The sequence below is a fragment of the Hyperolius riggenbachi genome, chromosome 4 (assembly GCF_040937935.1).
Source record: "Hyperolius riggenbachi isolate aHypRig1 chromosome 4, aHypRig1.pri, whole genome shotgun sequence".
Lineage (NCBI taxonomy): Eukaryota > Metazoa > Chordata > Amphibia > Anura > Hyperoliidae > Hyperolius > Hyperolius riggenbachi.
The window spans coordinates 282,757,965-282,775,015 of record NC_090649.1 but is presented as its reverse complement, the minus strand read 5'-3'; the positions used below and the strand labels follow the sequence as shown (position 1 = coordinate 282,775,015).

Here is a 17,051-nt window from a genome sequence, read left to right as displayed (position 1 = left end):
AGGATCACAGGCACTGCCTGCCGCTACTGTGCTAGGGTAGAGCACTTTTAGCTTAGGACGGGGAGACCCTCCACAAGATACCATGGCACCATGAGATGCACCAGATTTAGAATATGTTTTTCTGGCTTGTGTTCTCTAAACCCAGGAGCGTCTTATGATCAGGTGAGTCTTATGGTCAGGTGTATCTTGTGGTGCAAAAAATATGGTCACATACTCAAAGAGAGTACACTAATTGTCTGCCAATATAACTTGGTAGAAGCTGCATGTGTACATGAAAAATATGTTTTTAGAGCAAAGAAAAATAACTTTACTATATTACAGCAACATTAAATACATTTTCACAGGTTTGCTTTGCTTAATAAGATTTAGTCCCAAGTTCACTTTAGCAACTCTTATGTCTTTTCCTAATTAGCTGAGCTTGATAGCCATCTCCTTGGTGCACTTGGGCAGTCTCAATATCTGGCTTGGGGTTGTCGGAAGGTTTCTTAACTGATAGCACTCTTTCTTTAGCTCTATAGAAATTGAAGATACTCTGCAGGTACATTTCTCTGTTACAAGTTTTTTTCTTAAAAATTAATATGTAACATACTGGTAGGAGGTGACAAGCTATGACTCCATATACAGAGGCAAGTATGGCAACAGCTTGTATAGCAGAAAGATAAATGTTGCTGGTAGTATTCACATAAATAGGAATGAAGAGGATCCAGACAAACATATAGACAAGCATGCTAAATGTGATGCATCGAGCTTCATTGTATTTCTCTGGCAGTTTTCTACCTCTGTAGGCTAGGAGGAAACAAACTAATGCAAGGAATCCAATGTAGCCTAGCATGATGCCAAAAGACACGTATGATCCTTCATCACATGCCACGATAATGAGTTCCGGTATTGTGTATACTTCAGAAACACGTGGACCTTTCAGGACAAGCCACAGAATGGAAATGAGTACTTGGATGCCAATTAAAGTTAATATAATAACTATTGGCTGGTAAGTTAATTTGACTACCATTCTTCCTTTCAGGGCTGATTCAAACGCTAGAAGGATCCTGATAGATTTGATCAGGATACAAGATACAGCGATGGTGAAGCTGATGCCATAGAATGGTTGCCTGATGTTACACATGGTGTCATTAGGTTCTCCAATAAAAAAGACAATGCTTATCAAGCTTAGCAGAAGTGAAATCATGAATAAATAAGTATAATAGCCCCCCGCAGCTTTAACTGCTGGAGTATCAGAGTATTTCACAAACAAACAGCCTGATATCACTACAACCAAAAGTCCAAGAGCCGTAAATGTCCCCAGCGCAATAGCAAATGGGTCATTCCACCGGAAGTATTGAGTTGTTCTGTTTTCACAATGAGAGCTTCCATTTCTTGACCACTGACTTTGTGCACATTTCTGGCATATTGTCATATCTGTAATACAAATCAAGCGTTTAATATTCCCTATGATTATATGTCATAATGTTTTTCATTACTTGTACAACAGAATGGAAGAATATACAATGAAAAATTAAGTATCTAAAAAGGAGAAAAACTGCCAAAAAGATGTAAACTGCATATTTTTTGACCAAAAATAAATATGTAAATTTAGATTCATGGGATTTTTTTTCTAAAATGAATTATTATTTTGTCCAGAATACTACAGTACCAAATATATGGATGTGTTTTTATTACATGTTGATGGATTTTATGGACTGGTACCTGGATTTTATGAAAAAAGCAGAGCAGTCTAGACTTGAAGTAATGTATTGGAGCATCTGTTAATTTGGTTAATTTGCTGCAATAAAGCCAATGCATATTTTTGCTATTATATTAAATATGAGACTACTCAACACAAGCTGTAACATTTTGTTGCTAACTCCGCTGACCCAGCTGTCTTTGCTGCCTGAAAGCAACTTGCAGTCTTCAACAGAGAGTCACTAGTACCTGATTCAACCCCAATGCTAATGCTGTTTTGCAGAAAGGTGCATACCTCTTCTCCTGCATACAATCTTCATACTATCTTTGCTATAATCAGTATGTGGGTACGCAGGTAGGTGGATGATTTTTTTTTTTATTTGATAGACAGGGTTGCTAGACATGGCATAGGTCTTGAATACAAATGATAAAGTCAAAAATTCAATAGAATAACTAGGAAAGAAAAGTTTAAAGGATTTCTTTCTCTGCCTGAAAGAGTTAAATATCAGGTATGTAAGTGGCTGACTCAGTCCTGACTCAGACAGGAAGTGACTACAGTGTGACCCTCACTGATAAGAAATTCCCCTTTTTTACCTCTTTCTTGCTCTCAGAAGCCATTTTCTGCTAGGAAAGTGTTTTATAGTTGGAATTTCTTATCAGTGAGGGTCACACTGTAGTCACTTCCTGTGAGGACTGAGTCAGCCACTTACATACCTGCTATTTAACTCTTTCAGGCAGAGAAAGAAAAAAAGGAACACAACATAGTTATCTGTGTGCTAGGCACTGTACATACACATGTCTATCTCATTATGTCACATTTCAGTTGTGGTATCCTTTAAAGAGGAACTGTAGCAAAAATAACAATGAATAAAAACTGTTTTTTTTTACAATATTCATTTATTAATTATTTAGCCAGTGTTTGCCCATTGTAAAATCTTTCCTCTCCCCTGATTTACATTTTGAAATCTATCACAGGTGGTGACACCGTCAGTTCTGCCAGATGATCTGTACATACTGTCCGTTTACTGAGAGTTCTATGCACAGAGGGAGATATTGCTTGCTTGGCAGTTGGAAAAAGATGTTAATTCCCACAATGCAAAAAGGTTCCCAGACAGCAAACTGTCAGGACCATGGTCACTGTGGGAGGGTTTCACCACAATATCAGCCATACAGACCTCCCTGATGATCTATTGAAGAAGAGGTAGGCCCGTTTCCACTAGGAGCGGTGCGATGCGGCTACATAGCCGCACCGCAGGTGTCCTGAAACACATGCACAGCAATGGAAGAGTTTCCACTGCGTGCATGTTGTGCGCAGCGGTGCGGAGCGATTCGAGAATCTGCAGCATGCTGCAGATTCTCGCATGGCCGCATCCGCCCGCAGCCGCATCCCATCTCCTCCAATACACTTCCACATCGGGAGATGCGGAAGTGATGCGGCCGGCGGCAGAAGTGATGGGATGTGGCTAGGTAGCCGCATTCGCATCACTTTGTAGTGGAAACCGGCCCTAAAGATTTCTCATGGGAAAGGTAGTATCGGCTACTGATTGGTATCAAGTTCAATCCCTGGTTAAGGTTCCTCTTTAATGTGGTTAAATAGTTAAGTGACGGTTGGAAGCATAGTGCATAGTTATTGTTTTGCGATGCTAGTTCATATCTGGGTGTATACACTATCTGCATGGAGTTTGTATGTCCTCCACGTGTTCCTGTGTGCACTCTGGTTACTTTCCATATCTCTGACACATACGGACATCTTAGTTGGCTACCCAAAAATTGGCCTTATGCTGGGTACACACTATGAGATTTTTTGGCCGATTTACTGTCAGATCGATTATTTCCAACATGTCCGATTTGCTTTCCGATCGATTTCCTAGCAATTTCCGATCAATTTCCTATTACAGTTAACGGAAATCGATCGGAAAGCAAATGGGAAATGTTGGAGATAATCAATCTGACTGTAAATCGGCCAGAAAATCTCATAGCGTGTACCCCAGCATTAGACTATAATAGGGAGATAAGACAAATCACACAACAATTAACCCTGTAAAATGCTGTGGAATGCCAACATTATATAAATAGAAAATAATGATAATAGTTTATAATTTTACAAGCTGGAGAAGGTGAGATAAGCAATAGAGATGGCCCGAATCTCCGATTTTAGGTCCGCGAACACGATTTGCGAACTTCCGCAAAAGGTTCGGTTTGCGCAAACTTTTGCGAACCGCAATAAACTTCAATGGGGATGTGAACTTTGAAAACTAGAAACATTTATGCTGGCCACAAAAGTGATGGAAAAGATGTTTCAAGGGGGTCTATCGCCTGGAGGGGGGCATGGATGAGTGGAATAGGCGCCAAAAGTCCAGGGGAAAATCTGGATTTGACACAAAGCAGCATTTTAAGGGCAGAAATTGTTAAATTGCAGGCCTAAAGTGCTTTAAAACATCTTGCATGTGTATACATCAATCAGGGAGTGTAATTAAGGTACTGCTTCACACTGACACACCAAACTCACTGTGTAACGCACCGCAAACAGCTGTTTGCGTAGTGACGGCCATGCTGGACTGGTGCGCACTGTGGCGATAGCGGTTTTCAAGCCCATATGGTTGCCGGGCTGTGGTAGCTCAATTAAAGAACAACAGTGACTGTCCAGCTAATCAAATTTGGTCTGTCCACAATTAAGCAATGACCTTATTATCTTCTTGTATGTAGGTAGGCATAGGTAGGTGCCCCAATATAGGTAGGTAGGCATAGGTAGGTGCCCCAGTAGTTAGCTAGGCATAGGTAGGAGTCCCAGTATAGGTAGGTAGGCATAAGTAGGAGTCCCAGTATAGGTAGATAGGCATAGGTATGTGCCCCAGTAGTTAGCTAGGCATAGGTAGGAGTTCCAGTATAGGTAGGTAGGCATAGGTAGGTGCCCTTGTATAGGTAGGTAGGCATAGGTAGGTGCCCCAGTAGTTAGCTAGGCATAGGTAGAAGTCCCAGTATAGGTAGGTAGGCATAGGTAGGTGCCCCAGTAGTTAGCTAGGCATAGGTAGGAGTCCCAGTATATGTAGGTAGGCATAGGTAGGTGCCCCAGTAGTTAGCTAGGCATAGGTAGGAGTCCCAGTATAGGTAGGTAGGCATAGGTAGGAGTCCCAGTATAGGTAGGTAGGCATAGGTAGGTGTCCCAGTAGTTAGCTAGGCATAGGTAGAAGTCCCAGTATAGGTAGGTAGGCATAGGTAGGTGCCTCAGTAGATAGCTAGGCATAGGTAGGAGTCCCAGTATAAGTAGGTAGGCATAGGTAGGTGCCCCAGTAGTTAGCTAGGCATAGGTAGGAGTCCCAGTGTAGGTAGGTAGGCATAGGTAGGTGCCCTCGTATAGGTAGGTAGGCATAGGTAGGTGCCCCAGTAGTTAGCTAGGCATAAGTAGAAGTCTCAGTATAGGTAGGTAGGCATAGGTAGGTGTCCCAGTATAGGTAGATAGGCATAGGTAGAAGTCCCAGTATAGGTAGGTAGGCATAGGTAGAAGTCCCAGGATAGGTAGGTAGGCATAGGTAGGTGTCCCAGTATAGGTAGATAGGCATAGGTAGGTGCCCCAGTAGTTAGCTAGGCATAGGTAGGAGACCCAGTAAAGGTAGGTAGGCATAGGTAGGTGTCCCAGTATAGGTAGATAGGCATAGGTAGAAGTCCCAGTATAGGTAGGTAGGCATAGGTAGAAGTCCCAGTATAGGTAGGTAGGCATAGGTAGGTGTCCCAGTATAGGTGGGTAGGCATAGGTAGGTGCCCTAGTATAGGTAGGTAGGTAGGCATAGGTAGGTGTCCCCATATAGGTAAGTAGGAGCCCCAGTAGTTAGGTAGGCATAAATAGGTGTCCCAGTATAGTTAGGCACGGCCAGGCTGGCACAGTAATAGCAATTACCAAGGTCCAGCTCCAACAGATAGGGCTGTATAATGCAGTGTCAGTGGGCAACACACAAAAAAACACATCAGGAGAACATTAGCTCTCAAAAGAGCTGTTGATGGGTGCTATTTTAGCAATAACAATTGGCCAGGAGCAAGCTAACAAGCCTACAAGAGCCTAACTAATCTTTCCCTATGAGAGTCTGCCAGCAGCTGTCCCTTCACTAAGTAATGCAGGCACATGAGTGAGTGTAAAGCCTGGAGCTGCGTGCCTTTTATAAGGGGAGTAGTGGCTCCAGGAGAGAGTGTAGCCTAATTGGCTACAATGTGCCTGCTGACTGTGATGTAGAGGGTCAAAGTTGACCCTAATGTACGGTGACCATACGTCCCGCTTTACCCGGGACGCGTCCCGCCTTCGGGGGGCGCTGTCCCAGGCTGCATGAGGTCTCGGGAAACGTCCCGCTTTTAGCTGCGGGACGTCCCGGCCTCGGGACTCTGGCCACCGTCCATTGCATGAACTGGCTGCAGCGTCTCACAGATGCTGCGCCAGTTCATTCCCGGAAGCCCCGCTCCAGCAGCCTGCATATTCCTCCGGCAGGCAGAGCTGGGCTACGGGAAGATGGTGTTTGGCGAAGCCCTGTACTGGAGACTATTTGTGTCTCCAGTACAGGGCTTCGAGCGCCATTTTGCCGTAGCCCTGCTCTGCCTGTCAACGCAGGAGATTGCAGGAGGAGGAAGATGGTCCCGGGAGCAGCGCGCCAGAGGCCGGCCAGGAGCGAGAAAAGACTTCTGTCAGGTGAGTAAATGCTTTTTTTTCCAGGTGAAATGTGCCCACATTGCGTTTATTTTGTGCTGACATGTTGCCCATTGCATTTATTTTGTGCTGACATGTTGCCCATTGCGTTTATTTTGTGCTGTCATGTTGCCCATTGCGTTTATTTTGTGCTGACATATTGCCTATTGCGTTTATTTTGTGCTGACATGTTGCCCATTGCATTTGTTTTGTGCTGAGATGTTGCCCATTGCGTTTATTTTGTGCTAATGTGTTGCCCATTGCGTTTATTTTGTACTGAAATGTTGTCCACATTGTGTTTATTTTGTGCTGACATGTTGCCCACATTGCGTTTATTTTCTGCTGACATGTTGCCCACTTTGCATTTATTTTGTGCTGACATGTTGCCCATTGCGTTTATTTTCTGGTGTCTAGGGTAACTGTTGCTGCATTTATTATTTAATGGTCATAGTTGGCTATGTTTGCTGCTTTGGGGTTACGGTATACTATTAAATAGCATCACACAGTTTCTGCACACCCATGATGTGAATCCTCATTTAAACACATCAAGGCGTAAACACTGCATTCTTATGCCTCGCTGTTACATCATTATGTTAGCTCCGCCCATACAATGTCATGGCCACGTCCATTTTTCGGCGCGCCGCAGCCCCCCCCATTTTTCAGCACAGTCCCAGGTTGAGCCCACAAAATTCTGGTCACTCTACCTAATGGCGCACTATGGGGCGAATCGAACTTCCGCAAAAGTTCGCCTTCGCTGGCGAACGCGAACCACCGGAAGTTCACCTGGAACCAAGGTATATACAACCAGTAATTTCTATAATTGCAAGTCACCAGTCATGGTTGGTCCTCAAGCTCTGTCAACTATCTTTGTGACAAGCAAGGTAAACCCGCAATAAAGTGCATCAGGCTAAATTGACCCTTATTCCATTCACTTTTTTGTGTACGTTTTCTCCTAGGGGATATTTTCACACTTTGCCCCTAAAATGCCTTTGAAGCTACCAGCAAGTAAGTAAATACTCAGAATAATTTTGGCAGTACTTATTCATCTACTTGTTGGTAATTTTGCAATTAAAGAGTGCTGAAAAGTTATCTTAAAGAGAACCCGAGGTGGGAATTACTTTTACTATTGGGGCACAGAGGCTGGTTGTGCGCACTAAGACCAGCCTCTGTTGCCCCATCGTGTGCCTCCATGTCCCCCCTGCTCGCCGCTATACCCCCCGCATTGCTGGCTGTGTCGCCAGCTCAATGTTTACCTTGCGCTGTCAGTCAGCGCCGCTCCCCCGCCTCCTCCGCATCGGCGCCACCCGCCGCGTCACTTCCCTCCTATCAGTGGGAGGGAAGGGACACGGGCGGGTGCGCCGATGCGGAGGAGGCAGGGGAGCAGCGCTGACTGACAGCGCAAGGTAAACATTGAGCTGGCGACACGCTGCGTGTCGCCAGCAATGCGGGGGGTATAGCGGCGAGCAGGGGGGACATGGAGACACACGATGGGGCAACAGAGGCTGGTCTTAGTGCGCACAACCAGCCTCTGTGCCCCAATAGTAAAAGTAATTCCCACCTCGGGTTCTCTTTAAACAGAAGATAAAAAATTATCTCCTAGGGGAAAACTTAGGATAAAAAGTGAACTGAATAAGTGTCATTGCCGCTTTACCTTATAATAATAAAGGAGAATGCATTGCTTACCTGCACTGGGTGAATAATAGTTCTCAGCACACTCAACACATTCATAGCAGCAACTTATGTAAGAGTATTTTCTGTACGATCCAGGAAGACATGATTTTGAACAATTAGAAAAAGGAACCTGTGTAGACAAAATGAAATATTTGTTAAAGAGGAAGTAAAGCTATTTCAGTTTTGAAAGAGGTCTGGGACTTTTAACTTTTACTCCTGAGTTTTCTCATAGGAGATTATTTTTCAACTTCTTTTAAAAATAACTTTTCAGTACTTTGCAATTTTATTTTGAGTGCTTTCTTGCTTGCTGGTGGTTTAAAAGGCATTTGACTGCCTAATTGTAAAAATATCACCTAAGAGTCCTGGCGGACTCAAAGCGCCAGAGCTACAGCCACTAGGACAGCCACTAGGACGCGCTTTATAGGCGGTAGCAGTGTTAGGGAGACTTGTCCAAGGTCTCCTACTGAATAGGTGCTGGCTTACTGAACAGGCAGAGCCGAGTTTCGAAACCCTGGTCCCCTGTGTCAGAGGCAGAGCCCTTAACCGTTACACTATCCAGCCAAGAACAAATATTTTGCTGAGGAAAATCAGCAATGTGTGCTTAAATTAAGGTGAATTTTTGCACATTGATAAGAGGTGGGTTAGACTTCAAATGCTATGGTCACTGGATGAGAAGATCGGATTCTTTGGATAAATACTTGGAAAATTGAGGGCAAAAGAAGTAGAGGAAGGCAGAGGCTAAGATTGATATACAACATATGTGAAGCTATGAACATGCCTATGCAACAGCTGAAAGAAGCGGTGACTGACATACACCTCTGGCATCCTAAAGTGCATATGGTCACAAAGAGTCAGAGTCGACTAAATGAACAAGGAGAGAGGGTTAGACCCATATAATGATACATAGTTCACAAATCACAAAATCATGAGAATGCAAATTTTTGCTGAAATCTGTCATAACAAGCGAAAGGGTGCTTTTTTTTTTTTTTTAAAGAGATTATTTATTAATTTTCAAGAAAAAAGAACAGTACATGAAGGATAAAACGTTTCCAGCAAGTATACAAAACTATGCTTAACATATGTATACATATAACAGTCAAATCTCACAGCAACTGTAGGATATAACCTATATTCCCGTCTAACAGAAGTATATCTAGCGAATTTAGATCCATTGTAGATCCTGAATGGCCACATTAATGTCAAGGTTGGGAATTGTGGTTTCCGAAGCATCTACCCACTTGGACCATATTCTATCGAATTTTTTTAATTGGTTCCTTGACTGATAAGTGATTTTATATAGAGGGAGAGCGGAATTCACCAGTCTTTTCCAGTCCCTCAGGCATGGGGCTGTGGATAGTTTCCATTTCAGGGAAATGGCTTTCCTGGCGTAAAAGAGGAGAATTCTAGTGAGGGACGCTTGACTTTTGCTACAGGGGATGTCAATTCCCAACAAGCATAATTGGAGGTCTAAAGCCACTGGTAGTTGTAGGGTGTCTCTTAGGAAATGTATGACCGATTTCCAGTAGCCGTTAACTAGGGGGCAGTTCCACACACAATGTAGGAAGTTGTCATGGGGGGTCTTACATTTAAAGCAGCAATCATTATGAGCTGGGCTCATTTTTCCTGGTCTTAGTGGTGTGATATATGCTTGGTTAAGCCATTTAATATTTATGAGTTTATCATGTGAGGCAATAATATCTCTGTTGAAGAATTCTGTGTGCTCCGACCATTTTTCCGGGGTGAGACTAGGGTCATGGGACGACCATCGTTCTCGAAGGGCCTGGACCTTCCTGTCGTTCCCCCTAGAGTTTAAGAAGTTATATAAAGTAGATATTTGTTTTGTGGGTTCATTTTTTAGTAGTATTTTTTCCAGCTCTGAGGGTTCGAGAGCGACTCCTGACAACCCTAGCTGTGTTTGCAACGCATGTCGCAATTGTAGGTAGCGGAAGAGGGAATATCTGGGGAGACTAAATTCCATACGTAGTGTATTAAAGTCTTTGAAGAGACCTTCAGCATACAATTGGGTTGTGTATTTGATGCCATGCCTGTGCCAGAAAACTATATCAGGGATTGTCAGGAGTTCCGGTAGATTGGGATTTCCCCACAAGGGAGAGCTGAAGGAGACATACGATAGGGGTTCCCCAAGGAGTTTGCGAGCTCTCCTATATGTTCTAATAGTGTTATATATAAGAGCTGTTCCCTCGGACCCAGCAGACACTTTGTATCTGTAAACCGCGCTGCAGAGAGATTCGTAAGATCCCGCTATATCCGCCTCTGTTGCTAATGTAGCATTTGATCTGTCATTGCTGAGCCAGCTTTGGATGGGGACTAATTGAGCTGCCAGATGGTAGATAAAGAAATTGGGTAAGGCTAAGCCTCCAAGAGCTGTGGGGAGTTGGAGGGTGGCCAGGGAAACACGAGGTGAGGATCCAGACCAAATAAAAGAAACTATTATGGAGTTTATCCGTTTAAAGATGGATTGTTGTATCCATATTGGGGACATTTGCATAATGTATAGGATTTTGGGGGTGATTACCATTTTGATAGTGCATATTCTGCCACATAGGTTTAGGGGCAGAGAGGACCACTTACGCAGCCTCGCCTCCACCTGTGTCAGAGTGGGGACAAGGTTTATCTCTAGAAATGAAGAAATGTGACGTCTCACCCAAACCCCCAGATATTTAAACTCTTCAGTGATTTGTAATTGTGAAGATTTGGTAATGATTTGGAGGTCGAAGGTGTCAAGAGGGAATAAAATGGATTTGGACCAGTTGATAGATAGTCCTGAGATCTCATGAAATGTGTCATATATGCTTAGGGTAGCTTCTAGAGAGGGACCTGGATCTGCCAAGTATACCAACATATCATCAGCATATAAAGATATGCGTTCCTGTACCTTATTTATTTTTAGGCCCGGTTTTTAGAGCTGCTGCGGATGGCTTGGGAAAGGGGTTCAATGGCAATGGCGAAGAGGAGGGGGGACAGTGGACAGCCCTGCCTAGTGCCTCTAGCGATGAGGAAGAGGGGGGGAATTAAGGAGTTAATACGTATTTTGGCTCTGGGTCTATCATACAGAATTCGAAACCATCTCTGAAAGACAGGCCCGAAGCCAAAAATCTTCAGCACTGCCCTTACATATGGCCACTCAATAGAGTCAAACGCCTTGTTGGCGTCAAGAGATAGAATCACTCTAGTACCAGAGTTTACATGTGGGTATTGTAGGTTGGAGAACAGTCGCCTGATATTCAGTCTAGTGGAACGGCCGGGGATAAAGCCAGTTTGGTCTGGGTGAATGATGGAAGTGATACAGTCGTTAAGCCTGGTGGCTAGGATTTTGGTAAGGATTTTTATATCCGTGTTGATGAGTGATATCGGGCGATAAGAGTCACATAGGGTGGGGTCTTTATTAGGTTTCAGAATTAGAGTAATGAGTGCTTCATACATTGTGTCGGGAAGGGAGCCAGTATTGAGTATATGTTGAAATAAAGATTCTAAGTGTGGGACCATGAGTGATTTATTTTTTGCATACCATTCGATTGGAATGCCGTCCGGGCCTGGTGCTTTATTGTGTTTAAAGGAGGAGATGATTGCGCTGATTTCTTGGGCGGTGATGGGAGCATCTAGGTTTTTAGACTCTTCTTCAGAAAGAGTTGGCAGATCCAGGCCCCCCAGAAAATTCATTGTTTCCCTGTCCACCTCTCCGGTTTTAGTGGAGTATAAGTCTGCGTAAAAGTCCGTGAAGGTATTAGCAATATCTGTGGACGTGTCACATATGCGTCCAGAGGGGGTTTTGATAGTGGGTATTGCCATAGAATCTAGGGAGGGTTTTAGGAGGTATGTTAATAATTTGCTACATTTGTTCCCGAATTCAAAGAAACGTTGGGACTGAATGATGTCTTTGCGTCTGGTCCTCTGTAGATTAGTTAGCTCAAGTTTTCTGCGTGCAATCTGCCATTGGATATAATTAGCGTCAGAGGGATTGGAGATTAAGTTAATCTGGGCTTCAGTAGAAGCTTTCTCGTGGTATTCCTGCAGCGCGGTTTCATTTTGTCTGATGCTTGAGAGGGAGGCCCTGAAATGTCCCCTAAGTACAGCCTTACCAGCATACCAGCAGACATGTTCCCCAACTGTACCCTTATTAATATGCCAGAATTCCATCATACCCTTCCTACATTCCTGCAGTACAGTCAGTCTCGTCCTCCAGCCAGGCCGGATTCATTCGCCGTAGCGTCTGAGAGGTCAGGGCTGGTAGTCTGAGGGCTGGTTCAGACGGACGTTTGTGCAGCGTTTACTGCCAGCGTTCGGGGCTTGGCGTTAAACGCTCCCATTCAAGTGAATGGGAGCGTTTGTACCAAGCTTTTACGCGCGTTTACACAAACGCGGCGTTCGGGTCCCGATTTTCACTGGCGTTCAAGGAGCCCCTGGAAGCTACATGTTGCTTCCAGGGGCGGTTAACCGCGACGGGTAATGTTCCCCTAGAGGAAGAAAAAACGCGACCGCACCCGAACGCAATGCGAACGCTGCTGAAAGCCCGAACGCATTGCCGCCGCGACGCCAACGAACGCGACGCCTCCAAACGTCCGTCTGAACCAGCCCTTAGTTTACACAGTAGGGGAGAGTGGTCTGATACACCATGCGGTAAATAAGCGATTGAATCTACTAGTGGCAGGACATCTACAGATCCCATGCACATGTCGATTCTGGACATCGTTTTGTGGGAGCCTGAGAAGCAGGAAAAAACTTTAGAATCAGGAGATTTCCATCTCCATATGTCGCATAGATTGTATGTGTCCAGCCAACTAAGTAAAGCCTATCTTTATCAGGGTCTAAGACCGCATTAAAATCACCCAGTATAATTAACGGGCCATCCAATAAGGGGTGTATTTTACTCATTAGTGTGGTTAGTACCGATATGTCAAAGGGAGGGGATATATATATTGAAGCTAATAGTAAAGGACGTCCCTCTAGTAGGCATCTAATTATGACATAATTTCCTTTGGGATCAACCCTGACGTCTGAGACGCTACCCGGAAAAGTTTTGGCAATCAGAATAGCCGTGCCTCTTGAAAAGGAGGAGTAATGCGCCAAGTGATATTTAGCTATCCAGGGTTTCTTAAAGAGAATCTGTATTGTTAAAATCGCACAAAAGTAAACATACCAGTGCGTTAGGGGACATCTCCTATTACCCTCTGTCACAATTTCGCCGCTCCTCGCCACATTAAAAGTGGTTAAAAACAGTTTTAAAAAGTTTGTTTATAAACAAACAAAATGGCCACCAAAACAGGAAGTAGGTTGATGTACAGCATGTCCACACATAGAAAATACATCCATACACAAGCAGGCTGTATACAGCCTTCCTTTTGAATCTCAAGAGATCATTTGCGTGTTTCTTTCCCCCTGCAGCTATCTTCCACTGAAGTGTCAGGCTGTTTCTTCCTGCAGAGTGCAGACAGCTCTGCCTGTATGTAATTCCTCAGTATGTGAAAGCCCAGCCAGCTCAGAGGAGGATTTATCCAGCTTGTAAAAGATAAGAGAGAAGAGAGAAGCTGCCCTACTCTAAATAATACACAGGCAGTGTGCAGAGAGGGGCCTGGAGGGGGAAGATGCATCACAGAACCACAACACTGAAGAACTTGGCAGCCTTCCAGACACAGGCTGACAAGTCTGACAAGAGAGAGATAAGTTGATTTATTACAGAGATGGTGATAGTAGAATGTGCTGCAGTAAGCCAGAACACATTAGAATAGCTTTTGGAAGTTGTAGGATGATAAAAAACAGGATGCAATTTTTGTTACGGAGTCCCTTTAAGGAGAAAGGCTCTAGCTCCTAACAGGTGGGTTTCCTGTAGGCAAATTATTTGGGGAGCTAGCTTGCGGATATGGTTAAATATCAGTTTGCGTTTAATTGAGTTATTCATCCCTCTAACATTCCAAGATAGTAACGGAATCAGAGCCATGAGTTACATTCTATACAGGTTAGGAATTGGCCAATAATCATTACTCCTACACAAAGATTGAGAAGTGTTGTGAGAACGAGACTGTACCGCATACCTTGCTGGAGTGAAATGGAGAATACATAGGATAACATTGTACTGAAACAGAAAGAAACAACAACCAAAAACATAAACCCCTATGAGGGTGACCAGAGCTCAGATCTACCCTCCGAGAAACCCCTACTCTCTAATAGAACTATAGAGAGTCTTACACCCTAAACTAATTAAAGAGTTGGTTAGCAACAAAAGGGTCGGCTATGTCCAACTCACCACTAAACTTTATACAATTCTTCCTTAAACATTAACATATTCCCTTACAAAGTTCTCGACATTTGGCCCTTACTAGCTCTTGAGCATAACATTTGTATACACATTCCCTTTTACATTGTTTTAACAGCATTATAATGAGGTCTAAAGTGGGGATGAGGTGGGGGGGGGGGGGCAGGGGGTGGGGGGGGGTGTACTCTTGCTATAGTGTCAACGAGCAAGTATTGCATCTAATTATTGCAAGGGTATCTTGCACCCAATCAGTAAGTTGGGTAGTTTTAGAGTTAACTTATACGTGCTACTTAGCCAGATAACTTAGTAAAGTGAGCTTGCGTTTACTGCAATTCTGTTATTATAGCAGGAGACCATACAGAAGTGCATCTAATAGACATTGAGGTAGGATCCACATCAGAAAGTCATATACCACATTGTGTCAGTAGATGTCGCTGTTGCACAAGGTACGCATAGGGGAACATCATGAATTGAGACTGTAATGAAAGTCTGTGGGCAACCTAAGGGGAAGAAAATTATTATATAGAGGCATATAAATATTAGCAAGCCCATTTGGATGAGGAAAAAAAAGGGAAAAGAAAAAAGAAGAAAAAGGGCCTGAGTCCTGAGTCTGTGCAGCCTAGGCATCAAGAGGCTTATTTCAAGGTATGTTCAGGATCGTTGTAAGTTTAGTGCAGACGTTCAGCGCTTGGGTTTTGCGGGGATCACTGGTATCGGGATACCCTGACTTTCCATCCATGTGGCTGCTTCAGCAGGGATTTTCAACTTGGCCGGGAACAGCATGCTGTAATTGATCTGTTTATTCCTGAGGCCTGTTTTAACCGCTTGGTATGTAGCCCGGAGCCTTTGTATTTCTGCAGAAAAGTCTTGGTATATGGAAATCCTTACACCATTGTATTCCAACTGAGGGCTCAATCTAGCTTTTAGAAGGATTTCAGCTTTGTCCCTGAAGTTTAGGAATTTCGCAATTATGGGTCTTGGGGGTTTCCCAGGTGTTGGAGTGCCGCCGGGAACCCTGTGGGCTCTTCCTATGGAGAATGTATGTGATAGGCCCAGGTCAGGAATAGCTGTTTTCAGCCAGTGTTCCAGAAAGTTCTCTGGGGCTGCCCCTTCTGATTTTTCAGGGAAACCCACAAAGTGTAAGTTAGAACGCCTGGATCTGTTCTCAAGATCATCTAATTTCAGGTCATGGATGGCTGAGGTTTTGGAGAGGTTAGATTGTGCTGTCTGAATGGGTTTCATGGCATCTTCTATGCCACTGATTCTCCTGTCTGATTCAGCAGCTCTTTCTCTAAGTTTCCTTAAGTCATCCTTCACAAGAGACAGATCAGAGTGTACAGTGTCTAATTTGGCTGATACATTGAGCTGTAATGATTGTATTGCTGCTAGCAGTTCAGCCCTGGTGGGTTCCCTCTCCCCTTTGTCAGAGTCTCCATCACTGGAGGCCTGTTCCCGTTTTTTCTTTCTGGCAGATTCCCCCTGATGTGACTTGGGGCTGGGGCATCTACTCACTGCTCGGCTGGTGGTCCGCACTGGGTCCTCCTCATGCTCCATGTCGGAGAGCTGCAGGCATGTGTGGTCGCTGGCTGGGAGACTGGGAGCGGTGCAGCCGCGCCGCCGCCATCTTGCCTGGCGCCATGCGCATATCTGGCCAGCTTCTCCGCCGCCTCCTCGGCTTTAGAGCGGCCTGATTTGGGCAGATCGGGTGTCGGTCTGGAGCCCTTGCTGTCTGCCATCGCTGGAGAGTGGTGTTGCGGGGATTGGGCTGGTGTGGAAGCCAGGATGCCGCAGGATTAGTGGTGAGCTGGAGGAGCCGCGGAAAGACGCGTCTTCACTCCTGCATAGCCGGCCACGCCCCCCGAAAGGGTGCTTTTAGCTATAAAAATTATATTTGCACAAAACGGCTAGCGTATTCTTTCTTGAAGCTGATTTATCAAGACTAGGCAGAAATATGGAGGGAACTTCAAACAGTTGCCCTAGGCAACCAATCAGAATCCATGTTTCTTTCATTTCATTCATAGTTTGCAGACATCTGGTTAGTTGCTGTAAGCGACTGCCCTGTTTTTAATTTACTTGTCTTGATAAATTAGCCTTTTGGACTGTTACACGTGCAGATTATTTAAAGCTTTTGGCATGTAACAAACGGACGAATATTGTTAATCTGTGTCAGGCCTGGGACCCACTAGAGCGCTTTTTTGAGAGTTTTTGGAGATCTGACAATCACTGGTACTTTCAAAAACGCTTTGCTAATGTAAGCCTATGGTGTGGTTGGATAGTGTAATAGTTAAGGGCTCTGCCTTCGGGTTCGAATCTGGGCTCTTCCTGTTCAGTAATCCAGCACCCAGGGCCGGGCCGAGGCATAGGCTGGAGAGGCTCCAGCCTCAGGGCGCAGTGTAGGAGGGGGCGCACAATTCATTCAGCTGTCATTTTTAATTGTGTTTGAAGCAGAAAGAAATCAGAAAAGGAGATACATGGAAGTAACTACAAGCCAGATAATTAGAGATTAAGGTGTTGGGGGCCTTGGGGTGCCTCTTAGTCTAATAGCAATCAGTGTGTGACGGCTGGGGTTGAGGGATGGAGGGGCGCACTTTGGTGTCTCAGCCTTGGGTGCTGGAAGACCTTGTCCCAGCTCTGCCAGCACCTATTGAGTAGGAGTTCATGGGCAAGACTCCCTAACACTACTGCGGACTACTGAATGCGTTCTGGACTTCTAGTCGCTGCCACGGAAGTGTTTTCAGTCTGATAGGAGAAAAGCGCTGT

At 44.5% G+C, this 17,051-nt stretch overlaps 1 protein-coding gene across 1 annotated transcript in view; it reads right to left on the bottom strand.

Annotated features, from left to right (window-relative positions):
- Positions 1-382: 382 nt before the first annotated feature.
- The window catches only part of LOC137504779 (G-protein coupled receptor family C group 6 member A-like), a 49,964-nt gene continuing 33,295 nt past the window's right edge, over positions 383-17,051 (bottom strand). Inside the window, exons 6-7 of the mRNA XM_068233368.1 lie at positions 8,033-8,150; positions 383-1,416 (exon numbers count right to left, since the gene is read on the bottom strand). Coding sequence (XP_068089469.1) covers positions 383-1,416; positions 8,033-8,150 — 1,152 coding nt within the window. The remainder of the gene's footprint in view (positions 1,417-8,032; positions 8,151-17,051) is intronic.